The 24,926-nt window shown below is 49.9% G+C and overlaps 1 protein-coding gene across 4 annotated transcripts in view; it reads right to left on the bottom strand.

Annotated features, from left to right (window-relative positions):
* Positions 1-23,923, bottom strand: part of CASP9 (caspase 9) — a 31,882-nt gene extending 7,959 nt beyond the window's left edge. The window contains exons 1-7 of one of the 4 annotated variants that reach the window (XM_024251911.2): positions 23,417-23,551; positions 20,659-20,915; positions 17,797-18,097; positions 7,607-7,641; positions 6,618-6,794; positions 5,710-5,799; positions 4,334-4,481 (exon numbers count right to left, since the gene is read on the bottom strand). In XM_024251911.2, the coding sequence (XP_024107679.1) occupies positions 4,334-4,481; positions 5,710-5,799; positions 6,618-6,794; positions 7,607-7,641; positions 17,797-17,980 (634 nt within the window). In that variant the 5' untranslated portion in view covers positions 17,981-18,097; positions 20,659-20,915; positions 23,417-23,551. The other 3 variants (XM_054541223.1, XM_002811445.5, XM_054541224.2) reach the window with 3 other exon arrangements.
* Between the last annotated feature and the right edge of the window lie 1,003 nt (positions 23,924-24,926).

The following is a 24,926-nucleotide window of genomic DNA, read 5'->3' as shown; positions in this document are numbered from 1 at the left end:
GAGTGGTCCAGAGGGTCCCCTGCAAAAACACTCCTGGAGAATGTGACTGTGATCCAGGCCCTGATGCCATCAGGGAGAACAGTCCTGGTGAGAGAGACAGCAAGTGCTGTGGATGCAACGCTGGCAGGTTTGCATGGCTGGATCTGTGTGACTGAGGGAAGTCACAGTTCACCCAGAGGAGCTGGGGGCCCATGTGGCAGGGACAGAGGTGGTTCTGGCAACCCCATAATAATAACACCAAAATCCATTGACCTCTTACCCCACACAGCTAAAGCTCAGAAACCATTGGTCATTGGTATTCTCCCAGCTGATGTGAGGGGCGCGGAATTCTGCCCCATGCTTTTTTGCCTCTCAACTATCCTGCTGCTTCTCACGGAGGCCCCCAGCCTCCAAAGGGGGGCCTCTTTGATCTGTGACAGCCATGTTTTTCTCTAGATTTTGTGGTTCATCACTTCTGGTTGTTTTCTTGGTAGAGATTCCGGAATCTGCCCCAGGTGGCTGGGAATGACGTGAAGCAGCACAGCAAGGAGGCCTGAGGCATGAATGTGACGGCGCTGGGTCTGCCTGACAGCCTGCGGGGGCAGGGGGACGCCTAAGCGGGGGATGCCGTAAGAATGGCCAGAAGAGACAGGGTGAGCAGAGAGGCTGAGAAGAGACAACAGATCAGAGCAGGGGATGTGGGGGAAAGGAGAGAGGGGGTCAGGCGGGGTGCTAAGGCAGCTCCGTCCCTGTGTCAGCCTCAGGCCCACAAATCTGATGTGAAGGCGTTGCCTAGGGTGTTCTGCATTGTATGCATGGCTTGGTTCTTAGAGAGCCTCGGTTCTTAGAGAGCCTCATTAACGCAAAACTCCCCATAAGGCAGGACTCATTCCCCACAAGAATAAATATACAGTAGGAGGAGGAGATGTTCGCTCCGCACAGAAAATCCACAACCACTGCAGCATATTGTCATTGCTTTCTGTCTTCTCAGCCCGATCTCTCAAATCCCAAAGAGGGGTCACCCCAAAATTGACGGCTCAGCCTCAGAGGCGGCCACTTGGTTGCCTATCACGCTGACATTGCACACCAAAGTTATCGACTTCAAGGCACATTTTTCAGCCCTGGTGCTGTTACCTCCTAATGAAGGGGTGGATGACATGTTGGAGGGTTTTAAAATTATTATTTAAAATGATTTTTAAATTATTACAATAGTGAGTTATAAAAGAGCAATACAAGAGTCCTCAAAACCCAGGACAGGCGTTCTGATGCATGTAAACAGACACCTCTCCAGGCACTAGTGAAGAACGGGGACCTTTCTATTTCTGCTCTCAGCTGACGTGGCGCCACCATGTGGTAACAGCGTTAAGCACCAGGTCACGCAGCCTGCGGAGGCAAAGCAAGGACCCGACTCCAAAGGGATATCTTAATCACTGCATGCTGGCTTTGAAATCTTGCTGTTTTCTGTGAGTTTTGTTTTAATGATGGAAATCTACATTATGCCAAATTTGGCATTTTTTATTTTTTTAGAGACAGGTGACAGACTGGCTCTGTCACCCAGGCCGGAGTACAATAGTGCAAACGTAGCTCACTGTAGCCTCGACCTCCAGGGCTCAAGCCATCTTCCTGCCTAAACATCCCAGGTAGCTGGGACCACAGGCACACACCACCACGCCTGGCTAATGTTTTAAAATTTGTTATAGAGACTTGTCTCAAACTCCTTGTCTCAAGAGATCCTCCCACCTCGGCCTCCCAAACTGTCGGGATTACAGGTATGAACCACCACAGATGCTTTTATATGGTTCTCCTTTAAATTCAAATTAGAATCCACATGAGACGCAACCAGACTGTGGGCTCTGTGCCAGGCTGGGGGCCTGGCTGCAAGGTAGGCCTGGCCCTCCCCTCGGAGCTGACCAGGGGATAAGCCCATCTCAATACAATGACACAGTGCTATGGTAGGGGAAGGACAGAGGCTGCAGGAGCACAAAGGCCAGCTAACCCTGACTTTGGCCAAGAAAGGGGGTGTTTAGGGAAGTGACAATAAATTGTAACCAGAAGGATGGATGACTAAGAGTCAGCCAGGTGTCAGGCACGGTGGCTCATGCCTGTTATCCCAGCACTTTGGGAGGCGGAGGTGGGAGTATCACTTGAGCCCAACAGTTCAAGACTAGCCTGGGCAATATAGTGAGACCCCCATCTCTAAAACAAAACAAGTAAAAATGAATTTTAAAAAAAGAGTTAGCCAGGGGAGCAGGTAGAGAGCAAGCAAGAGCCTGGACATCCTGGGAAGGCTGGGCTGTGCTGGGGACTCGTAGCACGCCAGGCTGGGGGAGGTGAAGTGGCAGGGGCCAGGTCACCAAAGGCCTTGGAAGCCCTGCTACCGAGTCCTAAGAGTGACAGCAGATATTCACATGACAAAGGCCCTCCCTGCTGTTGAGACTGAGACTGGATGGGGCATGGGAGGAGCACAAGACCAGCTAACTGTCCAGAAAGTAGGCAGGCCCGCTCAGCCTGCATTCCTAATTCCCTTGCCCTTTTTGTCTTTCATTTGATTCATAGGAGAAAGAGGGACCGCAGGCTCCAAAGGAAGAGCATTGCTGGACCACACACTGTGGATAAGACAGGAGGTGAGGCAGAGCAGGGTTTCTACAGCCCCGAGAGTGGCAGCCTTCCTCGCTTCCTGTTACTGTTGTCCTGAGGGAACTGTGCTAGCAACAGTAGGGTGGGGGACTCCTTATGTGATACTGGGTCCTCCAGGGTGGGAGTGGGGGGCAGTCTGGGTTTTCAGTTATTAAAATGAACCAGTCACTGTACACACACCAATTAGTGCATTAAATATTATTAAAGTTGCCCAGGCACAGTGGCTCACACCTGTAATCCCAGCACTTTGGGAGGCCGAAGTGAGCAGATTGCTTGAACCCAGGAGTTCAAGACCAGCCTGGGCAACATGGCAAAACCCTGTCTCTACAAAAAAAAAAAAGTAGAAAAATTAGCTGGGCGTGGTAGTGTGCACCTGTAGCTCCAGCTACTCAGGAGGCTGAGGTGGGAGGATCACCTGAGCTTGGTAGTGGGTTCCGTTATTTTCCGCATTTGCTGAGCTGTCTAGAGACGAACTGGCCCAGGGTTGTGTGATAGATAGGTCAGCAGCCAATTCAGGGTTAATCAAGTGTTCTCAATCACTTGTGGTCAAGTTATGGGCATGGGTCATGACAGTGACTTAATACAGTTCATGTCAAATTATAAATTCCAGGAGACTGAAACTCTGTTTTTCCCCTATCACCAGCACCTAACACACAGCCTGGTATATACAGCTGGTGCTCAATAAACACTTACTGGATGAATGATGTGACCAGAGGCTGCTCTCCTAGGTAGCCTCCACCCAACTCTGCCAACGTGGAATAGGGATGGGGCAGTTGGATGTGCACAGGAAAAATATACCACAGGTGCCCATGTCACAGCTGGACAAGCTGGACAGCGCTATGGTATAACAGTGCTCACTTCTCTGGCAGATCAGGCTGGAGGCAAGGAACTGATATAACTTTTGAATGTCCCAGTCCGCGGAGAGCCTAGGGCAGAGGGGACTCCCTGGGACAGAATTTCTAGTGCTCCCTGATATTCCTGTCATGACCCACAAACTAGGAACCCCATGTCTGTCTCTCTTCCCTCTTTTTTAATAAGAATATCAGGTAACACTGTAATAGGAGTTAAGTTTAAAATCAGAGCATACAGCAAAACTACAAAGAATCCAAGTAATCGTTTAAAAAACAAAACAAAAATAGAGACAGGGTCTCGCTGTGTTGCCCAGGCTGGTCTCGAACTCCTGGCTCAAGCAATCCTCCTGCCTTGGCCTCCCAAAGTGTTGGGCATGAGAAACTGCACCCAGCCCAAGTAATCTTTAAATGTTCCTCAAACCCCCACAACTACGCTTTTGAAAATTCCAATATTTAAATTCTTTGGTTTCTCCACGCAGTTTAGCTGTGGCCATCCTTCCTCTGGGATAGTGGAAACGGGGTCTAGTTGATGGAGGTCAGGGGAATGGTGACAAGAAAAATAAAAAGAGGTTTCTCCTCTCTCTTCTGCTTTCTTTTTGCCAAGTCTTTGGAATTGAAGCTGCCAAAGTTACTCGAGCCCATGATGCCACTGTGCCATGAAACAGAAGACTCTGACCTCTACAAAGCAGACAGAGCGGGGCCTGCTCCAGCCAGGCAGAGGTGCTGCCAAAAAGGGACCATGTGTGGTACCCTCTGACTGCCTGGAGAGACCTCATGAGCCCTGTGAGGGTCAGGCTGGAGAAAGAAGCAGGTGGCGGCTCCCTCCCCACCAGACCCACCCAGAGGGAGGCCGAGGAGCTGCTTACCCCCACCACAGGCCTGGATGAAAAAGAGCTTGGGCTTCCCTCCCAGGCTGGGGCAGCTGGTCCCATTGAAGATGTTCACAATCTTCTCAACCGACACAGGGCATCCATCTGTGCCGTAGACAGCCCCTGGGAACTGCAGGTGGCTGGCCTAGAAGACCAAGAACGCTGGTTACAAAACCAAGAAGTTGGAGTAGGAATCCAACAGCCTGTTCAGAGGTTTTGTGGGAGTCAAGGATTCGGAAGGTCAAAGCCAGGGGCACGAGGCTGATTGAGACAGAGCAGGTTGGTTCTGGAAAGACCCTGGTCAGCATCTGGAAAGACACCTTGACAGCAAGGGGTCACATGTCAAACCCATGTGCCTCTAGGGGCCAGTGTGTCTGGAGAGTGCTGGCTGCGGCCTCTAGACCAGTGGTTCTCAAAGTTTGGCCCCTGCAGCAGCGGCATCAATATCGCTTGGGAACTTGTAAGAAATGCGATTCCTGGGCCCCACCCAGACCTCCTAACAGCAGTCTGGTCCTCCAGGCCCCTCTGACTGAGGCAGCTCAACACTGAGAGTGGCTGCTTTAAATCAGTTCAGCTGAGACCTCAAGCGCATGGAAATCACCTGGAAACCTTGTTGCTGGGCGGACTCGGAATGAAGAGGTCCAGGGTAGGGCCTGGGAGTCCACATTCCTCACGAGCTCTAGGGACCACATTATGAGAGAAAGGACCAAAGGAAAGCCCTGCCCAGCCACAGGCTGGAGTTTTACTGGCTGAGGATGCTGGCCTCGTCAGGCCAGACCTTTGCGGTTTGTCAAGAGAAACTAGAAATCCTGATTTTTATGTGAAATTTGCCAGTTTTCAAAACACCGTGCAGACCACAGGGGGACTCCAGGCCCCAGCTTCTAACTGTGATCTCTCCAACTCCTCAACGTAAAAGATGAGGAAACTGAGGCCCAGGAAGGGGTAAGGGCTTAATCACAAAGACAAATACATAAGGGGCCAAGCCCCCAGTGGGCCTGGTGTCCTGAGTCCCACCAGCAGCAAGGGGCCTGGGGCAATGCCTCACAGGACAGAGACAGGAGCTGAGACAACATGTGTGCTGTACCCGCCTCTGAACAAACTCTGGGGGCAGGAGCTTCGTGAGCAGACCTGGTCTCTGCCCTCCCTCTCCCAGAGAGCTTCTCCAGGAACACCAACCTGCTCAGGACGGTGCAGCCAACTCCTCAGAGGACCACATGGCTCCCAAGAAAACAACGGGAGGTGGGCAGGGCCCCACAGCCCTTTTCCACAAAGCCAAGGGTGTTTTGGACACAGGAAGGGACATGGCCCCTGCACAGCCTCTTGGCACGACCAGTACCCAATGCCTGCCCAGGGAGCAGAGGGGGGCTTCCTACCTGACAGCCGTGAGACAGAATGACCACCACGCAGCAGTCCAGAGCACCGTGGTCCTGCTGCGCCAGCTCCAGCAAAGCCAGCACCATTTCCTACAAGAGAGGGCTGCAGGTGAGCCAGAAGCACAGATAGGTCTGGATGCAGACTGGGCCCTTCCTGACAATAAAAGGGCCCAGCCTGGCCAGACATGGTGGTTCACACCTGTAATCCCAGCACTTTGGGAGGCCAAGGCAGGCGGATCATTTGAGGTCAGGAGTTCGAGACCAGCCTGGCCAACATGGTGAAACCCCGTCTCTACTAAAAATACAAAAAAAAATTTAGCCAGGCGTGGTGGCACGCACCTGTAATCCCAGCTACTCAGAAGGCTGAGGCAGGAGAATTGCTTGAACCTGGGAGGTGGAGGTTGCAGTGAGCCGAGATCGTGCCACTGTACTCCAGCCTGGATGACAAAGTGGGACTCTGTGCCCCCGCCCCCCCAAAAAAATAAAACAACAAAGGGCCTAACCCAAAGGCCTGCGCAGAGCACTTTCTCGGCTTCCCACGGCCAGTACCAAAGTGCTGACAGTCCCAGCAGTCGTAATAGCCACCGTTTTTGGGGAGAAGGTGCTACACTTGGGCACTGTTCATCTAACCCCCAAAACAACCCAAGGAGGCAGGTACTATTCCTGCTTTCCAGACAAGGAAACTGAGGCACGGGAGGTCACACAGCAGGTGGCCAAGAGAGCCAGTCCTCAAATCCGGACTTCTGCGTCTGAACTTGAACCTGTAGCCGCTGGGCCGTCCTACCTCCCATGGTCCTCCAGATGTAAGGGCTCGCCCGGGGAGTCAGCTGGCTTTTGCAGTCCCTCGAAAGATACTTCCCCACCCGCTGCCCGCCACCCTGCCTCCCTCCACAGATAAGTGAGTGTACCTTGGCAGTCAGGTCGCCCTTCACCTCCACCATGAAATGCAGCGAGGAGAAGCGGCGCCGCAACTTCTCAGAGTCGATGTTGGAGCCAGTGCGGGTGCGGAGCCCGGACTCACGGCAGAAGTTCACATTGTTGATAATGAGGCAGTGGCCACAGGGATCCATGCTCAGGATGTAAGCCTGCCAGCACAGGGACCCACGTAAACCCGGGCTCTCCCCATGCTCCCTAGGGGACAGTCTGGAGAGGCAGGAAGAAAACGGGGTCTGCCCTCCCGCACAAGGAGTAGCAGGGTCTCCACCCGGCATTCCAGGGCAAAAGAGAAGCAACTGCAGGAAAGACTAGCACTAGAAGGTGACCCCCCCATCTCGGTATTAAGGGAAGGGAGGTGGTAACCTGGAAATCCAACAGCCACGAGCATTCATCCCAAAGGACCTCACGGATCACCTAGGCCAGGGGTGTACCTGAGAACTCTGTCAGCAGAACCATGCCCAGGACACCTGGAGGCACCCAAGGCTGCTCCCTCCCCAGGCTCAGTCCCCTTGTAATTCTCTCTCAAGGCAGCCTGTTATTTTGTTGATGGTACTTATCACTATTTCTATTTATATACTCATTTGTCTATCATTTGTCTAACTTCTCTCTCCCCTAACTGACTGATGGCTCCTTCCCAGGTGGCCCCAGCACAGAGCACGGGAGCCACACAATAAATACTTGTGAATGAGAGAGTGGCGACTTGGTCTGGATCCTGATGCCCACCCCTCGTCAGGTCTGCCCTGCTTCTGCCGCCAGCTTTGCAGATGAGGAAGCGCAGGGTTGAACAATCTGCCCCAGCAGGTGCTGGGCCGGAGTCAGGGAGGCTGGGACCAGACCCCCACTGCTCTGCCTAGGGTTGGGTTCCCTGGGCTCCTGACACGCCTGCAGGGAAGGACCTGAGGGGTGGGGAGGGAAGGGCCCAGAGCCCGAGCTACTGGCCCCAAATTTCATAGAGACTCACCAAATCTGCATTTCCCCTCATACTCTCAAGAGCACCTGAAGAGGCAGAGAAAGAGAGAAACATGAATGTTGGGTTACAGCAGAGGAGGGGCAAGGGGCTCTGTGAGGACAGCCCCCCAAGAACAGAGCAGCGAGAACTCAGACCCTCAGGCTCTGCTGGTGGGAGAGCCACCTTAGAGATCTGTTTAGAAGTTTCTAACAAAGTTAAACACACACCTACCCTCTGACAGCAAGTCCGCCCTCAGGAATATATCGAAGAGCAAGGAGTGCAAACGGGCACAGAAGACTTGGCCAAAATGTTCCCTGAGGCCTTATTCATCACGCCCCAACATGGAAACCACCAATCCAACAACAGTTTGGTAGATATACAAATTGTGATACAGCCACACAAGAGAACACTATACAGCCTAAAAAGGAATGAGCTATTGATGATACAGGAGACAGAAAGAAATTATTTAGCAGATAGTGAGGGTAAAACAGTCCTCGGCAGAATTTCTCTTTTAACAAAATCCCCAAATCATTTTTTTTCTTTTTTTTTTTTTTTTTTTTTTTGAGACGGAGTTTCACTCTTGTCGCCCAGGCAGGAGTACAATGGCGCGATCTTGGCTCACTGCAAACTCCACCTCCCAGATTCAAGCAATTCTCCTGTAGCTGGAATTACAGGCACCTACCACCATGCCCGGCTAATTTTTTTTGTATTTTTAGTAGAGACGGGGTTTCACCATGTTGGCCAGGCTAGTCTTGAACTCCTGACCTCAGTTGATCCACCCACCTCAGCCTCCCAAAGTGTTGAGCTTACAGGCGTGAGCCACTGCACCCAGCCTCAAATCATTTCTTTTCTAACAAAGAGCAGCCTGAAAAATCAAGCTGCAGACATAGATAAGCAAGCTGGAAGCTCACATGAGTGAATGCCAGCAGCTGTGCCAATAGAAAAGGGCTACCAGGAGGCCAGGTATACTCAACCAGGAGGCTCTATCTTCCCTTTTGTTACCACAAGTACAGTAAAGAAGTAGGCAACATGGCACTGGCCAGGTAGAGAACCCATCTGCATAACACAAGATTAGAGTGGGGATGGCCAGCTTTTTGCACCATATGCAAATGACACACCTAGCCCTAACCAGTTTTATGCATCCTATGCAAATGAAACACCTGGTCTGACCAATCTTTGTGCCCTATGTAAATCAGACACCATCTCCTCAGGCTCATCTTTAAAACCCCTTGCATTTCATTGCAGAAGCAGCAACCCATTTCTCTGGGACCCCTCTCTCTGCAGCAGAGAGAGCTCTTCTCTTTCTTTCAACCATTATACTTCCACTCTGAACCTCACTGTATGTCCGTGTCCTAGTCTTCCGTTGTGAAGACAATGAATCTTGGATATTTACCTCAGATGAATGACGCCGCTTCACTGATACATGCAATGCAGGATAGCCTTGAAAATGTGCCGCGTAAGGCCAGGCGCGGTGGCTCACGCCTATAATCCTGGCACTTTGGGAGGCCAAGGCGGGTGGATCACCTGAGGCCAGGAGTTCGAGACCAGCCTGGCCAACGTGGTGAAACCCTGTCTCTACTAAAAATACAAAAAAAAAAAAAAAAAAATTAGCCAGGCGAGGGGGCAGGCGCCTGTAATCCCAGCTACTCGGGAGGCTGAGGCAGGAGAATCGCTTGAACCTGGGAGGCAGAGGTTGCAGTGAGTCGAGATCACATCACTGCACTCCAGCCTGGGCAACAAGAGCAAAACTCCATCTCCAAAAAAAAAAAAAAAGAAAATGTGCTGCATGAAAAAAGCCAGACACCAAAGAGTATAGAAATAGTGTGGTCTCGTTGAGAAGAAATTCCAGAGCAGAAAGAGGTGAGAGAAGCTCAGGAGAGCAGATGCTCACTGTCTGCGAGTCCACAGGGGCCCAGCGCACAGCAGGTCCTCAGGAAATACTTGCAGAATGAATAAATGAATAAAGATGATGGTTTTCCATCAACGTCAAAAGAGTTTTCATTTCTGTTAGCAAGAAGTTGACTGGCCACAAGCCTAAAAGGTTATGAGATGTTTTTTCTTTTTTTTTGAGACAGAGTCTCGCTCTGTGGCCCAGGCTGGAGTGCAGTGGTGCGATCTTGGCTCACTGCAACTTCTGCCTCCTGGGTTCAAGCGATTCTCCTGCCTTAGCCTCCCAAGTAGCTGGGAGTACAGGCACCTGCACCACGCTTGGCTAATTTTTGTATTTTTAGTAGAGACAGGGTTTCAACATGTTAGCCAGGCTGGTCTCGAACTCCTGACCTCAGGTGATCCACCTGCCTCGCCCTCCCAAAGTGTTGGGATTACAGGTGTGAGCCACCGCACCCAGCCTACATTTTTTCTTTAAACAAGGAGAATACAGTGGCCACCTCCAAGCTGCAGTGGAGCCCATACTCCTGTTCCAATAACAGTGCCATTCCTTGCTTAGAGCAGGTCTGAACTATTCTGCCAGCTTAAAGACACTCACATCCCATTCACATCCCATTTTTAAAGTTAGAAATGGTTTTACCTACCCTGAAAATTCCTGTTCATCCACAGACTTAATTCTGAGAACATTTGCTCATTTCAAAAATTCTACTGCACCCCAAAAATATAACCACTATCCACTTCTGAGGAATTCACTCATTCCCCAAATTAGAAATATCTATTGATAAAGCAAAATGACTGCTCTCAATAGGCCAAGGGCTACAGGGGCCCAAGGAGGGAGCAAATCAATCAAGGGGTGCCCAAAGAAAGAGGGACAGGAGACACTCCAGGCAGAGGCCCCGGCATGAGCAAAGGCAGGGAGGCTGCAGGAGCATGGCACGTTCAGGGCCCCTCAAGTTGGGTGACATGGTCAGATACAAGGTGCATGAGACCAGTTTCTCCCAAAATGGCCACTCCCATGGGGACAATAAACACACATGACTAAGTGTGTGCAAAAGAATCAGTCTTCCAGCCTGAGTCACTGGGCATGTGCCCAGGTCTTCAACACAAACAGAAGATGGCAAGCACATCCTCTCTGCCACCCAAGGGAAGGAATGGGTTTTGTCCCTCCGAACCTATGCTGGAATCACCCCAGAAGTGGCAGCAGAAGAGTTCCCATAAGGGAGTGCCCCAAACTGTCCTAAGATGGGGCCAGTTGGGATTCCAAAGAAAGAAGCAATAAATGCCAGGGCGATCTGGCCAAAGCAATCCTCGAGGTGGGGAGGCAAGAAAAAAAAACAGTGTCTACCTAGGTTTGGTCCATAGTGAAGAGGTCAGGGTAAGGAGTTTATATGAGGGTTTAAGGAATTTGGCTCAGGGCCAGGGCCGGTTTCTTTCAGTGTTTTGGGTGATAACCTAGATACCTTTTTTTTTTTTGGAGACGGAGTCTCACTCTATTGTCCAGGCTGGAGTGCAGTGGTGCAATCTCAGCTCACTGCAAACTTTGCCTGCTGGGCTCAAGAGACCCTCCCTCCTAAGCCATCCAAGTAGCTAGGCCTACACCACCACACCTAATTTTTTTTTTTTTTTTCTTTTTTCAGACAGAGTCCCGCTCTGTCACCCAGGCTGGAGTACAACGGCACAATCTTGGCTCACTGCAATCTCTGTCTCCCAGGTTCAAACAATTCTCCTGCCTCAGTCTCCCAAGTAGCTGGGATTACAAGCACACAACACCATGCCCAGCTAATTTTTGCATTTTTAGTAGAGACAGGGTTTCATCATTTTGGCCAGGCTGGTCTCAAACTACTGGCCTCAAGTAATCCATCCATCTTGGCCTCCCCAAGTGCTGGGATCACAGGCGTGAGCCACCATGCCCAGCCTACCTAGATACCTTTATCAATGCCTGAGAATGTTTAAGGCCCAGGTTTGGGCTCAGGTCTGCTGGGAAAAACCTGCAGCTGGCTGGGTCACAGGGTGGTCAAAGCACTCTGTGATTTTCAATCAGGACACAGAAAGAAACAGGGGAACTGGGGGACCCTACAGAAGGGAAGATGCCCTAGGACTGGCCCTCCCCAGCCCTTGGCAATTTAGAAATCACAGAAGGAAGCAGAGCTGACCAACGAGACCCAAGGCTCACTCAATAGGAGGCCCCATGTGAAGTCCCTCCACACACTGCCTCGCTTACTCCTCAGAGCAGGCCCTTCAGCACAGAAGTACTGGCACACATCTCCATTTGCCAGAGGGCAATTGGGGGCTCAGAGACCCTGAGTTGTAATGGGAGGTGAGCACAGCCACCAGCCCCAGAGCAAAGGGACCAGGAAGCCAGGCAGGGCTGAAAAGCCAACTTCTACTTTCAAGGAAGTTCCAACCCAGGCAAGGCATGAGCAGAGAAAGCCACTGATGGTTGAGTTCACAGGTCAACTTGACTAGATCACAGGGTACCCAGATATTTGGTTAAATATAACAGTATTTCTCAGGGTGCCTGTGAGAGTGTTTTGGGGATGAGAATGGGATTTGAATAGGTGGAGAGAGTAAAGCAGATGGCCCTCCCCAGGAGGGTGGGCCGCGTCCAATCCGTCAAGGGCCTGAATAGAACGAAACAGTGGAGAAAGGGAGAATTTGATCTCTCTCTGTCTCACTGCTTGAGCTGGGACATCAGTCTTCTCCTGCCTTTGGAATGGGACTTCTACCATTGGTGCTCCTGGATCTCAGGCCTTCAGACTCAGAGTGGAACTACACCACCACCTTTCCTGGTCTCCAACTTGCAGATGGCAGATCTTAGAACTTCTCAGCCTCCATAACTGCATGAGCCAATTCCTTGTAATAAATATGTTTTTAGATAAACATATATATGTGTATATATATATATACACACACACAAATGCATATATCTTTCTATATATATCCGTGTGTGTATGTGTGTATATGTATATATATAAAAGAGGCCCAGAGACTCAACTACTTGTCCACTGTGACACAGCTGCTAAGTGTTGGAGTTGGGCTTTGAACCCAAGTACCTCAGACTCACTCCATCACTGCCTCATAAAGGACAAATGGCTTGGCCGGGTGCGGTTGCTCATGCCTGTAATCCCACCACTTTGGGAAGCCGAGGCGGACGGATCACGAGGTCAGGAGATCGAGACCATACTGGTTAACACAGTGAAACCCCGTCACTACTAAAAAAAATACAAAAAAATTAGCCGGGCATGGTGGCAGGTGCCTGTAGTCCCAGATACTCGGGAGGCTGAGGCGGGAGAATGGCATGAACCCAGGAGGCAGAGCTTGCAGTGAGCAGAGATCGCGCTCCAGCCTGGGCAACAGAGCAAGACTCTGTCTCAAAAAAAAAGAACGAACGGCTCATTCTCTTTCATGTCTCTGTATATGTGCCATTAATCATTAGCTCATGCAGATGTTTACTAAGTACTTGCTGAGTTCTAGGTGTTGGGGATGCAGCATTGAACAAAAGATGCTGTTTTATACACATATACACACCCCCTATTGGTTCTGTTTCTCTGGAGAATCATGAGAACACAGCCACCAACAGTTCTCCCAGCCCTCCCGGGCAGGAGGCCCTGGCTGGAACAAGCAGCTACACACAAGGCATCATGTCTGAAACTAAGAAAGTTCCTTCCATTCTGAAGGAAAAGGCATTTTCCTCTGAATATACAAAGACAAAGCCACTCTCTCTGGTGGGTACCCTGATGATGCACCTCTAAAGCACCATGTTCAGCTTCATAGCACTACCCACAGCCGTGAATAAAGACCAGATTACGCAAGCATGAATTGAGTATCTGCCCCTCTCCACCTGAAGGCAAGGACTGGGCATCCTTGTTCAAAGCTGCATCTCCAACACCTAGAACCCAACAGGTACTTAGTAAACATTTGCGTGAGCTAATACGTAATGGCACAAATATAGGGACAAGAAAGAGAATGAGCCATTTGTTCTTCATGAGACAGTAATGGAGTGAGTCCGAGGTACTTGGGTTCAAATCCCAACTCCAACACTTAGCACCTGTGTCACAATGGGCAAGGAGCTCAGTCTCTGGGCCTCTGATTTCCCCATCTGTATTACAGGATAATAGGAGCAACTACCAACCTCATAGGATTGTGATGACACCTCAAACGATTAATACATGTGAGGCACATAGAACAATACCCGACACACTTGACAACTCAACAAAACTGATGTGTCCATATTATTATTCATTGACACTCATGCTCAATGAATATGTATGAGTGTGGTGTGTGTACTCAGCCCCACCACACTAACCCTTTGGGCCAGATTCTTCTTTATTGTGCAGAGCTACTCTGTACACTGTTGGGTTTTGGCAGCATCTCTGTCTACCCACTAGGTGCCAGTAGCACCCACCCACCCTCAGCTGTAACAACCAGATTTGTCTCTAGACATTGTCAAATGTCCCTTGGAGGTCAGGGAAAAATCGTCCCCAGTGTGAAACATTGACCTACAGCATCCTTTCCTGTATTCACTTATTAAAGGCTCTGCTGCTGGCCCTATTCTTGCTCAGCCAGACTTTCCCATACATATGAATACACAGCTCTTCCTTTGTGGGTCACCATGAAACCTACCTTGGGAAGCATTCCCATGCAGTACTCAGGAGTCTAAGGCCCAGCACCTAAAAAGGACATCTCTCAGCAGCTCATGGAAAATGAGGCAGTCGCTCAATTAAGCCAGAAGACCTAGGCCCAAGTCCTAGCTCTGCACTGGAACTCACTTTGTGACTGTTTCTCTCAGAGCCCAGCTTCCTCCCCTGTAAGTAGCGTATAATGACAGACGGGCTTGCCGTGTCTACCACGGCACGGGCTGGTTTTGATGACCTGAAAAAACACTGTGTATACTACAAAGTGATATTCACATTATTTAAAGTGATCTTGGGCCAGCAGTGCTGGCTCATACCTATAATCCCAGCACTTTGGGAGGCTGAGGCGGGTGTATCACTTGAGGTCAGGCGTTCAAGACCAGCCTGGCCAACATGGGGAAACCCTGTCTCTATCAAAAAATACAAAAACTAGCCAGGCATGGTGGTGTGCCTGTAGTCCCAGCTACTCGGGAGGCTGAGGTGAGAGAATTGCTTGAACCTGGGAGGCAGAGGTTGCAGAGAGCCGAGAACACACCACCGCACTCCACCCTGGGTGACAGAATAAGACCCTATCTCAAAAAATAATAATAATAAAGTAAAAAAAATTAAGTGATCTTACTATTGTTGTTGTTATTTACCCTTCAGAATTAAGCTCCTACTAGGAATAAATATTCACAACAAACAGGAAATAAAACACCTTCCAAAAAAACAGGAAGTTTCAAATTCTTACTGTTGGTCCTAAATGACTCACGTTGACATTTCCCAGAACCAAGTAACAACAGATGAGCTTTGTATTCTGCCTGCCTCCTTTACAGGATAGTAATGCACATGGCCAATTCCAGAACCAGTCTTCTTCCTTACACTTCAAGCAAATGCAGCTTCTTACCCTCATCATGTTTGTCTGTTTCTCTGCTTTAGTAGATTGCCCAAAAATCACCATTATGCAGCAAGTACTCAATAATGTTCACCATTACTACTATGAATATTAACTCTGATACCATGCAATGGTCCACCAGGCACCCATGAAACAGGAAGTGCTAGAGCTCCACACGCTGCCATGGGAACAAAGCCCCAACTGAAAACAACCCACATGTCCATCAATAGGAAAATGGTTAAATAAACTGTGGATTATTCAGAACAGGAACTGCTGCCATCTAGAAATTAAAAAGAATGAACTACTGATATGCACAACAATATGAATGAGTCTTGTTGAATTTTTGTTGAAAGAAAATGGCACTTTTCACCCATCACACAGGAAAAAATGTCAATACTCGCTGTTGGCAAGAATGTGGGAAAGTGGTCACCTTCACTCGCAGTTGGTGAGATTATAAAATGACACAATTTGGGCCCAGTGCAGTGGCTCACACTTGTAATTCCAGCACTTTGGGAGGCCAAGGTGGGCAGATTGCTGGAGCCCAGGAGTTTGAGAGCAGCCTGGGCAACATGGTAAGACCCTATCTCTACAAAAAATTTTAAAATTGGCCAGGCATGGGCTGGGAGTGGTGGCTCACACCTTTAATCCCAGCACTTTGGGAGGCCGAGGCAGGCGGATCGCTTGCGGCCAGGAGTTCAAGACCAGCCTAGGCAACATGGTGAAACCGCGTCTCTACTAAAAATACAAAAATTAGCCAGGCATGGTGCCAGCTGCCTGTAGTCCCAGCTACTCAGGAGGCTGAGGCAGGATAATTGCTTGAACCCAGGAGGTGGAGGTTGCAGTGAGCTGAGATTGTGCCACTGCACTCCAGCCTGGGTGACAGAGCGAGACTCCCTCTTAAAAAAAAAAAAAAAAAAATTGGCCAGGGATAACATGCACAGCTATCCAGGAGGCTGAGGTGGGAGGACTGCTTGAGCCCAGGAGATCAAGAACCAGCCTGGGCCACATGGTGAGACCCTGTCTCTACAAAAAATACAAAAAAATTAGCCAGGCCTGGTGGCGCACACAGCTACCTGGGAGACTGAGGGGGAGGATCGCTTGAGCCTGGGAGTTCAAGGATGCAGTGAGCAGTGATCACTCCACTGCACTCCAGCCTGGGCCACAGAAGACCTTGTCTCGATTAAAAAAAAAAAAAAAAAAAAGACACAATTTTTCAATTTCTTTTTTCTTAGAGACAGGATCTCACTAAGTTGCCCAGGCTGGCTGTGAATTCCTAGGCTCATGTAGTCCTCCTGCCTCAGCCTCCCAAGTAGCTTGTCCTACAGGCTCACACCACCACACCTGGCTAAAATGACGTATTTTTGAAGTATAAGTTGGTAGCATCTATCAGACAGGAGCAAGTACCCTTTAACACACAATTCCATTTCTAGAAACATCCTGCAGTCGGAACTAGATGCACATGCAAGGATCACTGAAGAAACAACACAATGTCCATCAGCATGAGTCGGATCAATGAGGTGTGTCCCACAAAGCACATGTGGGGCTACCCTGCAGAACAGACAGAACAGGTAAGCCTGGGCTGCAGCCCTGTCTCCACTCCTCACTAGCTGTGTGATTTGGCACAAGTCATCTCCCAATCTGTGGCTCACTTTGTCTAACAGCAAAGCACCTGCCTTACAAGAGAGATGGAGAGATTAAATTAGATCATTTATGTAAGCACTCCAAACAGTGCCTGGCAAATAGCAATTACTCAATAAAGTTCACCATTACTATTATGATTATTAACTTTGATACCATGCAATGGTCCACCAGGCACCCATGAAATAGGAAGTGCTAGAGCTCCACACGCTGCCATGGGAACAAAGCCCCAACTGAAAACAACCCACATGTCCATCAGTAGGAAAATGGTTAAATAAATTGTAGATTATTCAGAATGCCATCTAGAAATTAAAAAGAATGAACTACTGATACGCACAACAATATGAATGAATTTCACAGATATAATGATGAATGAAAAGAAGCCAGACTCAAGAGTATATAAGACTATATAGGATTTATATTGAAGTTCAAGGACAAGCAAAAGGGATCTCTGGCGATAGAGATAAGAACGGTGATTACCTTGGGAAAGGGGAAGTGGGAAAAGATGGAAAGAGAGAGGACAGTCTTACAGGACCCCGGAATGTTTTCATCTTGATGATATGGGTGTTAGTTACCTGTGAGTACGCATAGGTAAGAATCACCCAGCTTACTCTTGGGATTTATGCATTTTATTGGATGTAGCCGTGTGACCTTTGGCAAAGTGTTTAATTTCCATGAGCTTCAGTCAGTTTCTCCATCAACAAGGATGGGTCTAATAATACCTGCCTTGCAGGGTTGCTATAAAGGAAGAAGGTAAGGGTAAATACTTTGCAGATGTCTGTTTGTATGGGGCAGATACAACTGAGGCCTTTCTCCTGCCCCCAGACATGAGGTAGTCCAGGCTACCCACCCAGACTGAAAGGCAAATCCAAAACAATAGATGGCTCTGGAAACATTGATCAAAACCTGGGGCCTGCTATCTCAAAGGCCGGAAAAAAAACAAAAACAAAAAACCCAGGACATCCAAAACAGACCTCAACACATGCTTTTCAGAGGAGGGGCTGCCAAGATTAAACCTCCTGAAAACCTCCCAGAATTTTGCCATCCCTATGAACATTCAGAAAGACAATGCTAAAATTAAATTCTGAATCTCAGCCCACCCCGCTGTACTCAGAGTCCCAAACGGCTACGTGTCATGCCCACCCACCAATCACTCTCTTGCTACTTACCGACATCACCAAATCCTCCAGAACCAATGTCCACTGGTCTGGGTGTTTCTGGTCTGAGAACCTCTGGTTTGCGAATTTCTGGTCTGACAATCTCTGGTCTGAGCACCACTGGGGTAAGGTTTTCTAGGGTTGGCTTCGACAACTTTGCTGCTTGCCTGTTAGTTCGTAGAAACGAAGCCAGCATGTCCTGGCCTGTGTCCTCTAAGCAGGAGATGAACAAAGGAAGAGCCTGACTCCCTCGAGTCTCTAGATCTATGATCAGCTGCCTGGCCTGATCCCGCCGAGATCCAGAGCCTGCCCGCTGTTTGGAAAGAAAGGCAGGATACTAATTATCCATGTACTTTTATATGGCTCTCACCTTGTCTCCCCATTTCCCAGCTACTGTACGTCTAAACAATCAGGCACGTGGGCAGCAATGGAGCTGCAGGTGCACTGAGTGTGTGCCACTTACCAGCCTTTGCTGATCTGTTCATTATTTTGCAGGGCAAAAGATGCCCAGCACTATGCTAAGTGCTGAAAATGCTGCCATTGGGGAATGCAATCAGACAAATCAGCAATGACACAGCAAGAGACAAGTGCCCAGAGGGAAGGCATATGGGGCTGAGGGTATCAGGAAGTGAATAGTGAATTCAGAATCTTATGAGGTGGGAGGTAGACAGTGGCAAGGGACAAGGCCTTTGTGTGGCCAGGCCAAGAAATTCATCCTGAGACCTGTCAGGTGCCACCAAAGAGTTTTTTGTTTTTGTTTTTGTTTTTTTCTTGAGATGGAGTCTCACTCTGTCACCCAGGCTAGAGTGTACTGATGCAATCTCAGCTCACTGCAACCTCCAACTCCGAGGTTCAAGCGATTATCCTGCCTCAGCCTCCGGAGTAGTTGGCATTACAGGCATGCACCACCATGCCTGACTAATTTTTTTTTTATTTTTAGTAGAGACAGGGTTTCACCATGTTGCCCAGGCTGGTCTTGAACTGACCTCAAGTGATCCTCCAGCCTTGGCCTCCCAAAGTGCTGGGATTATAGGCATGAGCCACCATGGCCAGCCATCGGTTGTTTTTTTGTTTGTTTGTTTGTTTTTTGAGAAGTCTCGCTCTGTCACCCAGGCTAGAATGCAGTGGCACCATCTCAGCTCACTGCAACCTCCACCTTTCAGGTACAAGTGATTCTCCCACATCAGCCTCCCAGGTAGCTGGGACTACAGGCATCCGCCACCATGCCTGGCTAATGTTTGTATTTTTTGGTCAAGACAGGGTTTCACCATGTTGGCCAGGCTGGTCTCAAACTCCTGACCTCAAGCGATCCACCAATCTCAGCCTCTCAAAGTGCTAGGATTACAGGCGTGAGCTACCATGCCCAGCCACCAAAGAGTTTTAAGAATGGAGTGACAGAGACAGATATGGCCTTTCAAAAAGTCATCCAGGGGTCAGGGTGAAAAATGGAAAGGAGTGAGCCATAGCCAGATCAGGAGGCAGCAAAGACGGTGCAACTAGAATAAAGAGAAGTGAAAGGACAAAGCAGAGATACAAAGAGGGAGGGTCCACAGGACATGGGCACTGACTGGGGGGACTGTGAAGACAGAGCAAGGGTCAAGGCTGACAGGCAGGCCAGGCACAGTGGCTCATGCCTGCAATTCCAGCACTTTCGGAGGCTGAAGTGGGAGGACAGCTTGAGCCCAGGAGTTCGAGACCAGCCTGGGCAACGCAGTAAGACCCTGTCTCTACAAAAAATAACAAAAAAATAGCCAGGTATGGTGTCACGCATAGTCCCAGCTACTCAGGAGGCTGAGGCTCCTAGGAGGATGGCTCAAGCCCAGGAGGTAAGGCTGCAGTGAGCTGTGATAGCACCACTGCACTTCAGCCTGGGCAACAGAGCAAGACCCTGTCTCAAAAAAAAAAATTGAGAGGTGTCAGGATGGTGGGGTCACAGTCACTAAGAAGGAAGATTCTGGTTATCTGCCACCTGTCCTCAGATACCCAGCACTGGACAGGTTCTCAGGATCCACAGGGATAAGATGGCACCATGTCCTCAACTATCCTACAGCAGCACTGTCTATGAGAACCTTCCGTGATGATGGAAATATTCTTGGTCTGCACTGTCCTATTTGGTAACCATGTATCACATGACCACTAAGCACTTGGGTAGTACAACTGAGGAACTGAATTTTTGTGGGCGAAAGATTACCCAGGTGCCAAGGCAAGAGACTGAAGCCACAAACTGTTTCAGTATAATAAAGAAAACAGTTAGAATAGGAATAGTCATAATACAAATTAGATATAGAGATGATCATGGACAATTATCAATCATTATTATAAACATTATTAATCATTAGTTTTTAATATTACTCTTTGTTGCATTGCTAATATAACTTAGGAATAACTGGCAGGTATAGGGTCAGGTGCTGAAGGGACATTGTAAGAAGTGACCTAGAAGGCAAGAGGTGAGCCCTCTGTCAGGCCCGCATAAGGGCCGCTTGAGGGCTCCTTGGTCAAGCGGGTAATGCCAGTGACCGCGAAGGGGAGTCTCCTGCCGGGCGCAGTGGCTCACGCCTGTAATCCCAGCACTTTCGGAGGCCAAGCAGGTAGATCACGAGGTTAGGAGTTCGAGACCAGCCTGACCAACAAGGTGAAACCCCGTTTCTACTAAAAATACAAAAAAATTAGCCGGGCGTGGTAGTGCACACCTGTAATTCCAGCTACTCAGGAGGCTGAGGCAGGAGAATAGCTTGAACCCGGAAGGCGGAGGTTGCAGTGAGCTGAGATCGCACCATTGCACTCCAGCCTGGGCGACAAAGTGGGACCCCATCTCAAAAAAACAAGAAAGGGAGTCTCTTTTCCTCAGAGGAGTCAGGGAACACTCTACTCCACCAGCTTCTTGTGGAAGGCTGGATATCATCCAGGCCTGCGTGCAGTCATCCAGAGGCCTACACCCCTCCCTGTGGTGCTGTGCTTCAATGCTCACGCTCCTTGTCCACTTTCATGTTCCTCCCGTACTCCTGGTTCCTCTTTGAAGTTCGTAGATACCGGTAGAAGAAATAGTGAAAGTCTTAAAGTCTTCGATCTTTCTTATAAGTGCATAGAAGAAAACGCTGACGTATGCTGCCTTCTCTCTCTGCTTCCGCTACCTAAAAGGGAAGGGCCCCCTGTCCTATGATCACGTGACTTGCTTCACCTCATCAATCGCTTAGAAGATTCACCCTCCTTACCCTGCCCCCTTGCCTTGTATCCAATAACAGCGCAGCCAGGCATTCGGGGCCACTACCCTGTCTCCGCGTCTAGATGGCAGTGGTCCCCCGGGCCCAGCTGTCTTTTCTTCTCTTTCTCCTGTGTCTTTATTTCTATGATCTCTTATCTCCGCACACGAGGAGAAAAACCCACATGCCCTGTAGGGCTGGACCCTACTGATTTTTAGCTTTATTTAATTTTAATTACTTCAAATTTACCTTTAACCACATGTGCCTAATGGCTACTGTTGGGAACAGCCCAGACCTGTAGTGCCACCGAGAAGGTAAGTCTCACTAGCAGAACAGTTGGCTACATGCAAATAGATGGGGGTGTTTAGGTTTCTCTCCACATTTGCTGAACACTCCAGGAGGTCAACACTGTGTTAAATGCATTGTTTCATCTTTTTCTCCCTCAATAACTTCATAGAGTTAAATTAGAATTTCCCAACTTTTTAGGGTAAAAAATTTCAGGGAAACGGAGTCATAGGAGGGTGTTTCTGTGTGTTTGGTTCATTGGTTGTGGTTTTTTACAACTTGCTAATATCTAACAAGGCCAGGATGAGAGCCCAGATCCAACTGGTTCCAAAACCTGCCTGTTTTTCAGCCATACTGAATGGCAAAATGGCAACCTGTGGTTCCCACAAGGTTCTTAAAAATTTTCTGAATTTGTTGCTAACATTTTAAGCCAGGGAATTTGACAGAGGAATCAAGATTTCCAGCTTCTTTTTTAAGATGTGAAAGCTGGGCCGGGTACAGTGGCTCACACCTGTAATCCCAACACTGAGGCAGGAGAATCACTTGAGGCCAGGAGCTTGAGACTCATCTGGGCAACACAGCAAGACTCCTATCTGTACAAAAAAAATTTTTTTTAATTAGCCAGGCATGGTGGCATGTGCCTAAAGTCCCAGCTGCTCTAAAGGCCAAGGCAGGAAGACCACTTAAACCCAGGAGGTCAAGGTCACAGTGAGCCATGATCTCATCCCTGCACTCCAGGCTGGGCAAGAGTGAGACCCTGCCTCAAAATAAGTGTAAGATGTGGCAATACTGGGCCATTTGTTGATATGGCCATACTCAGCTGGAGACGAAGGGCAGTGCTAAGGCTATCCACTATGATGCCCATCCATTGGGCCTCCATGGGCATTCGAGCTTGTGATCCCCATGAACATTCCTGAAGGCAAGGACTGTGGCCTCAAACCATTTCTGTTCTCCAGTAGGGGCCACACAGAAGTCACAAAACTTATTTTATTATTAATGAATAATTACTCATATGATACTCAATTATTTAAAGACTCTTTCCCTGGGCCAGGGCACTGGCCAGGGATATCCAGCCAGCCACTCACACCTACTGCACCTCATGGTAGGAAATATCTCCTGCGTCCTCACAGACCTGTGATGAGGGTCAAATGAGACAAAGATGGGAAAGTGCTTTTAAACAAAACCTCAAGTATTTGACTTTATTATTCTCCATTCTGCATCAGGTCCCCTCATTTCCAAAACCTCTTAACAAAACATAAACTGAACACAGAAGGGGCTGGCCAAAGAGGGCAGGGCACGCTGAGCCCTCGCTCTGTGCCTGGCACTACACTGTTTCACATCCGTTATTTCATTTAGTCCTTATGACAGTATTATTATTTCCATTTCACAGCCCAGAAACTGTGACTCAAAGAGGGTAAGTGACTGGCCGAAGAACACGCTGCCAGGCAGTCTGATGCCAAAGTGGGTTCCAGAAACCTCTACGCTAGAAAAGTAAAAACGCACACGCCTCCTTCCTCGCAAGTATTAAAGTAAATTAAAATGGAGACCAACCACGAAGAATTCCTGAGCAGACAAAACCAATCAGGTATCCTAAGTGACCTAAATCTTGCTTAAACTGCAAACATAAGCAAAATTTAACTTGGGTCATATCTGATAAATGCTTATGTTAGAGAGAAATAAAACTTAACTCCAGCTAATCATAAGCAAGCATAAGCAGTCAACTAACAGACCTTTAAAAAAAAAAAAAAAAGGCAATTTTGTAACTGCAAACCAATCAAATAATTTCTTTATTTTGCTTCCACATTTTCCCAATAAACACTTGCCTCTGACGTTTTGTCATTGCAACACTAAACCTCTTTCAGTCTGATGTTCTCCAATTTATGAATTGTTTCTTATTCAAAGTTTTCAAGATGTGTCTCACATTTTTCCTTTACACAAGAAACACAAGTACTAACAGTGTACGCTGACTGAATATGGCATGGAATCGCTTTAGCAAACACCCGACTAAGAGGTGTTTGGGATTCTTTGGCTCCGCTGAGGGGTTCGAAGCCACAGGGAAAGCTAGGCTCCCGCACAATGCCTCCTCGAGGGGCGTGGGGACCCGGCCGTGCTGCGCGGGGACAGGGGGCCGGGGGCGGGGGGCGCACCTGGATGTCCTCGATCATGTGGGGCCTGAACAGCTCGCGGCTCAGCAGGGCGTCCCAGAGCTGGTCCACCTGCAGCTCCTCCACCAGCCGCAGCCGGCACCGCCAAAGGAGCCGCCGGTCCGCTTCGTCCATGCCGAGCAGCCAACTAAGACTCCAGGCCGCCTCAGTCCGCTTCCGGGCCTCTGCCGCCCGCCCCAGTCCCCAGGGCCCGCCTCCGCGTCACTGCCCCGGGTCAGTCTTCGCTTCACCGCCTCAGGATGCATCTTCAAGGCCTCGCCCCGCCCCCAGGAGTCACTCTTGCGTCACCGCCCCGCCCTCAGGACGCACCTCTGCGCCTCACCCCGCCCCTAGGGCCAAGCCTCCTCTCACCGGCCCGCCCCAGAACCCGCCCCGCGTCACCGCTCCGCCCCAGAACCCGCCCCGCGTCACCGCCCCGCCTCAGAATCCACCACTGCGTCCCCGCCCCAGAACCCGCCCCGTATCCCCGCACCGAACCACGCCACCGCCCCGCCCCCGCGTTACCGTCCCGCCCGCAGGACGCATCTCCAACGCCTCGCCCCGCCCCAAAGATTGGCTCTTGCGTCACCGCCTCGGCTTCAGGACGCCTCCGCGCCTCACCCTGTCCCCAGGGTCAATTCTGGGGTCACCGCCTGTCCCCAGAACCTGCCCCCGCGTCACCGCCCAGTCCCCGGGACGCATCTAGACGGTCTTGCCCCGCCCCCAGGATTCGTTCTTGCGTCATCGCCCCGCCCTCAGGGCGCACCTCAGCGCCTCGCGCCGACCCGCCCCCAGGATTCAACCCACGCCCCCACCCCGCCCCCAAGGTCAATCTTGCGCCACCGCCCCGCCCCTAAGGCCGAGCCTCGTGCCATCGCCCCGCCTCCAAGAACCAATCCCCTCCCCTCGCTCCACCCTCAGAATCGTCCTTGCGTCACCGCCCCGCCTCAGACTTCAGCTCGCACCCTCGCCCCGCCCCCAAAGTCAATCCTCACCCCCAGGATCCATCCTCCTGTCACCGCCGCGCCCCAAGGCGGCACCTCCGCGCCTCGCCCCGCCCCCAGGGCCCAGCCCCACCCCCGCGTCACCTCCCCACTGAGGGCGCAGGTTCCCTTTTGCAATTGTGGCACCAGTTCCCGGTCCACCGCGGGCCCCTCACCAGAATTCACTACGGCCCCGCTTTTACAGAGATCCGGAGGGAGTCGTCACACTTCCAGCAAGACGGAAACCATGAGTGGAGCTATGATCTGTCCCGCCCCATTCAACGTCCTCCGGGGCATGGCTTCCCCTTAGCCCCCTCCTCCTCCCCAAGTAAAACCATAAGCTCCCCTCACCGCCCTTGTGCCCAGATCGCAGTTGATTGTTCCAAACTCGAGTGTCTGATCCGACCAAGCCAACCTTACACAGTCTTCCATTCCCTCTTCCCTCCCTCCCACCCTAACACCTCCCATACAGAAAAAAAAAAAAAACTAGCAGAAATCTAGTCCTCTAAACTCCCATCGTTTTGAACGGT

Source organism: Pongo abelii, chromosome 1, assembly GCF_028885655.2.
Source record: "Pongo abelii isolate AG06213 chromosome 1, NHGRI_mPonAbe1-v2.0_pri, whole genome shotgun sequence".
Taxonomy (NCBI): domain Eukaryota; kingdom Metazoa; phylum Chordata; class Mammalia; order Primates; family Hominidae; genus Pongo; species Pongo abelii.
Note: the sequence above shows the minus strand (reverse complement) of the source record. Positions and strands in the feature narration are given on the sequence as shown.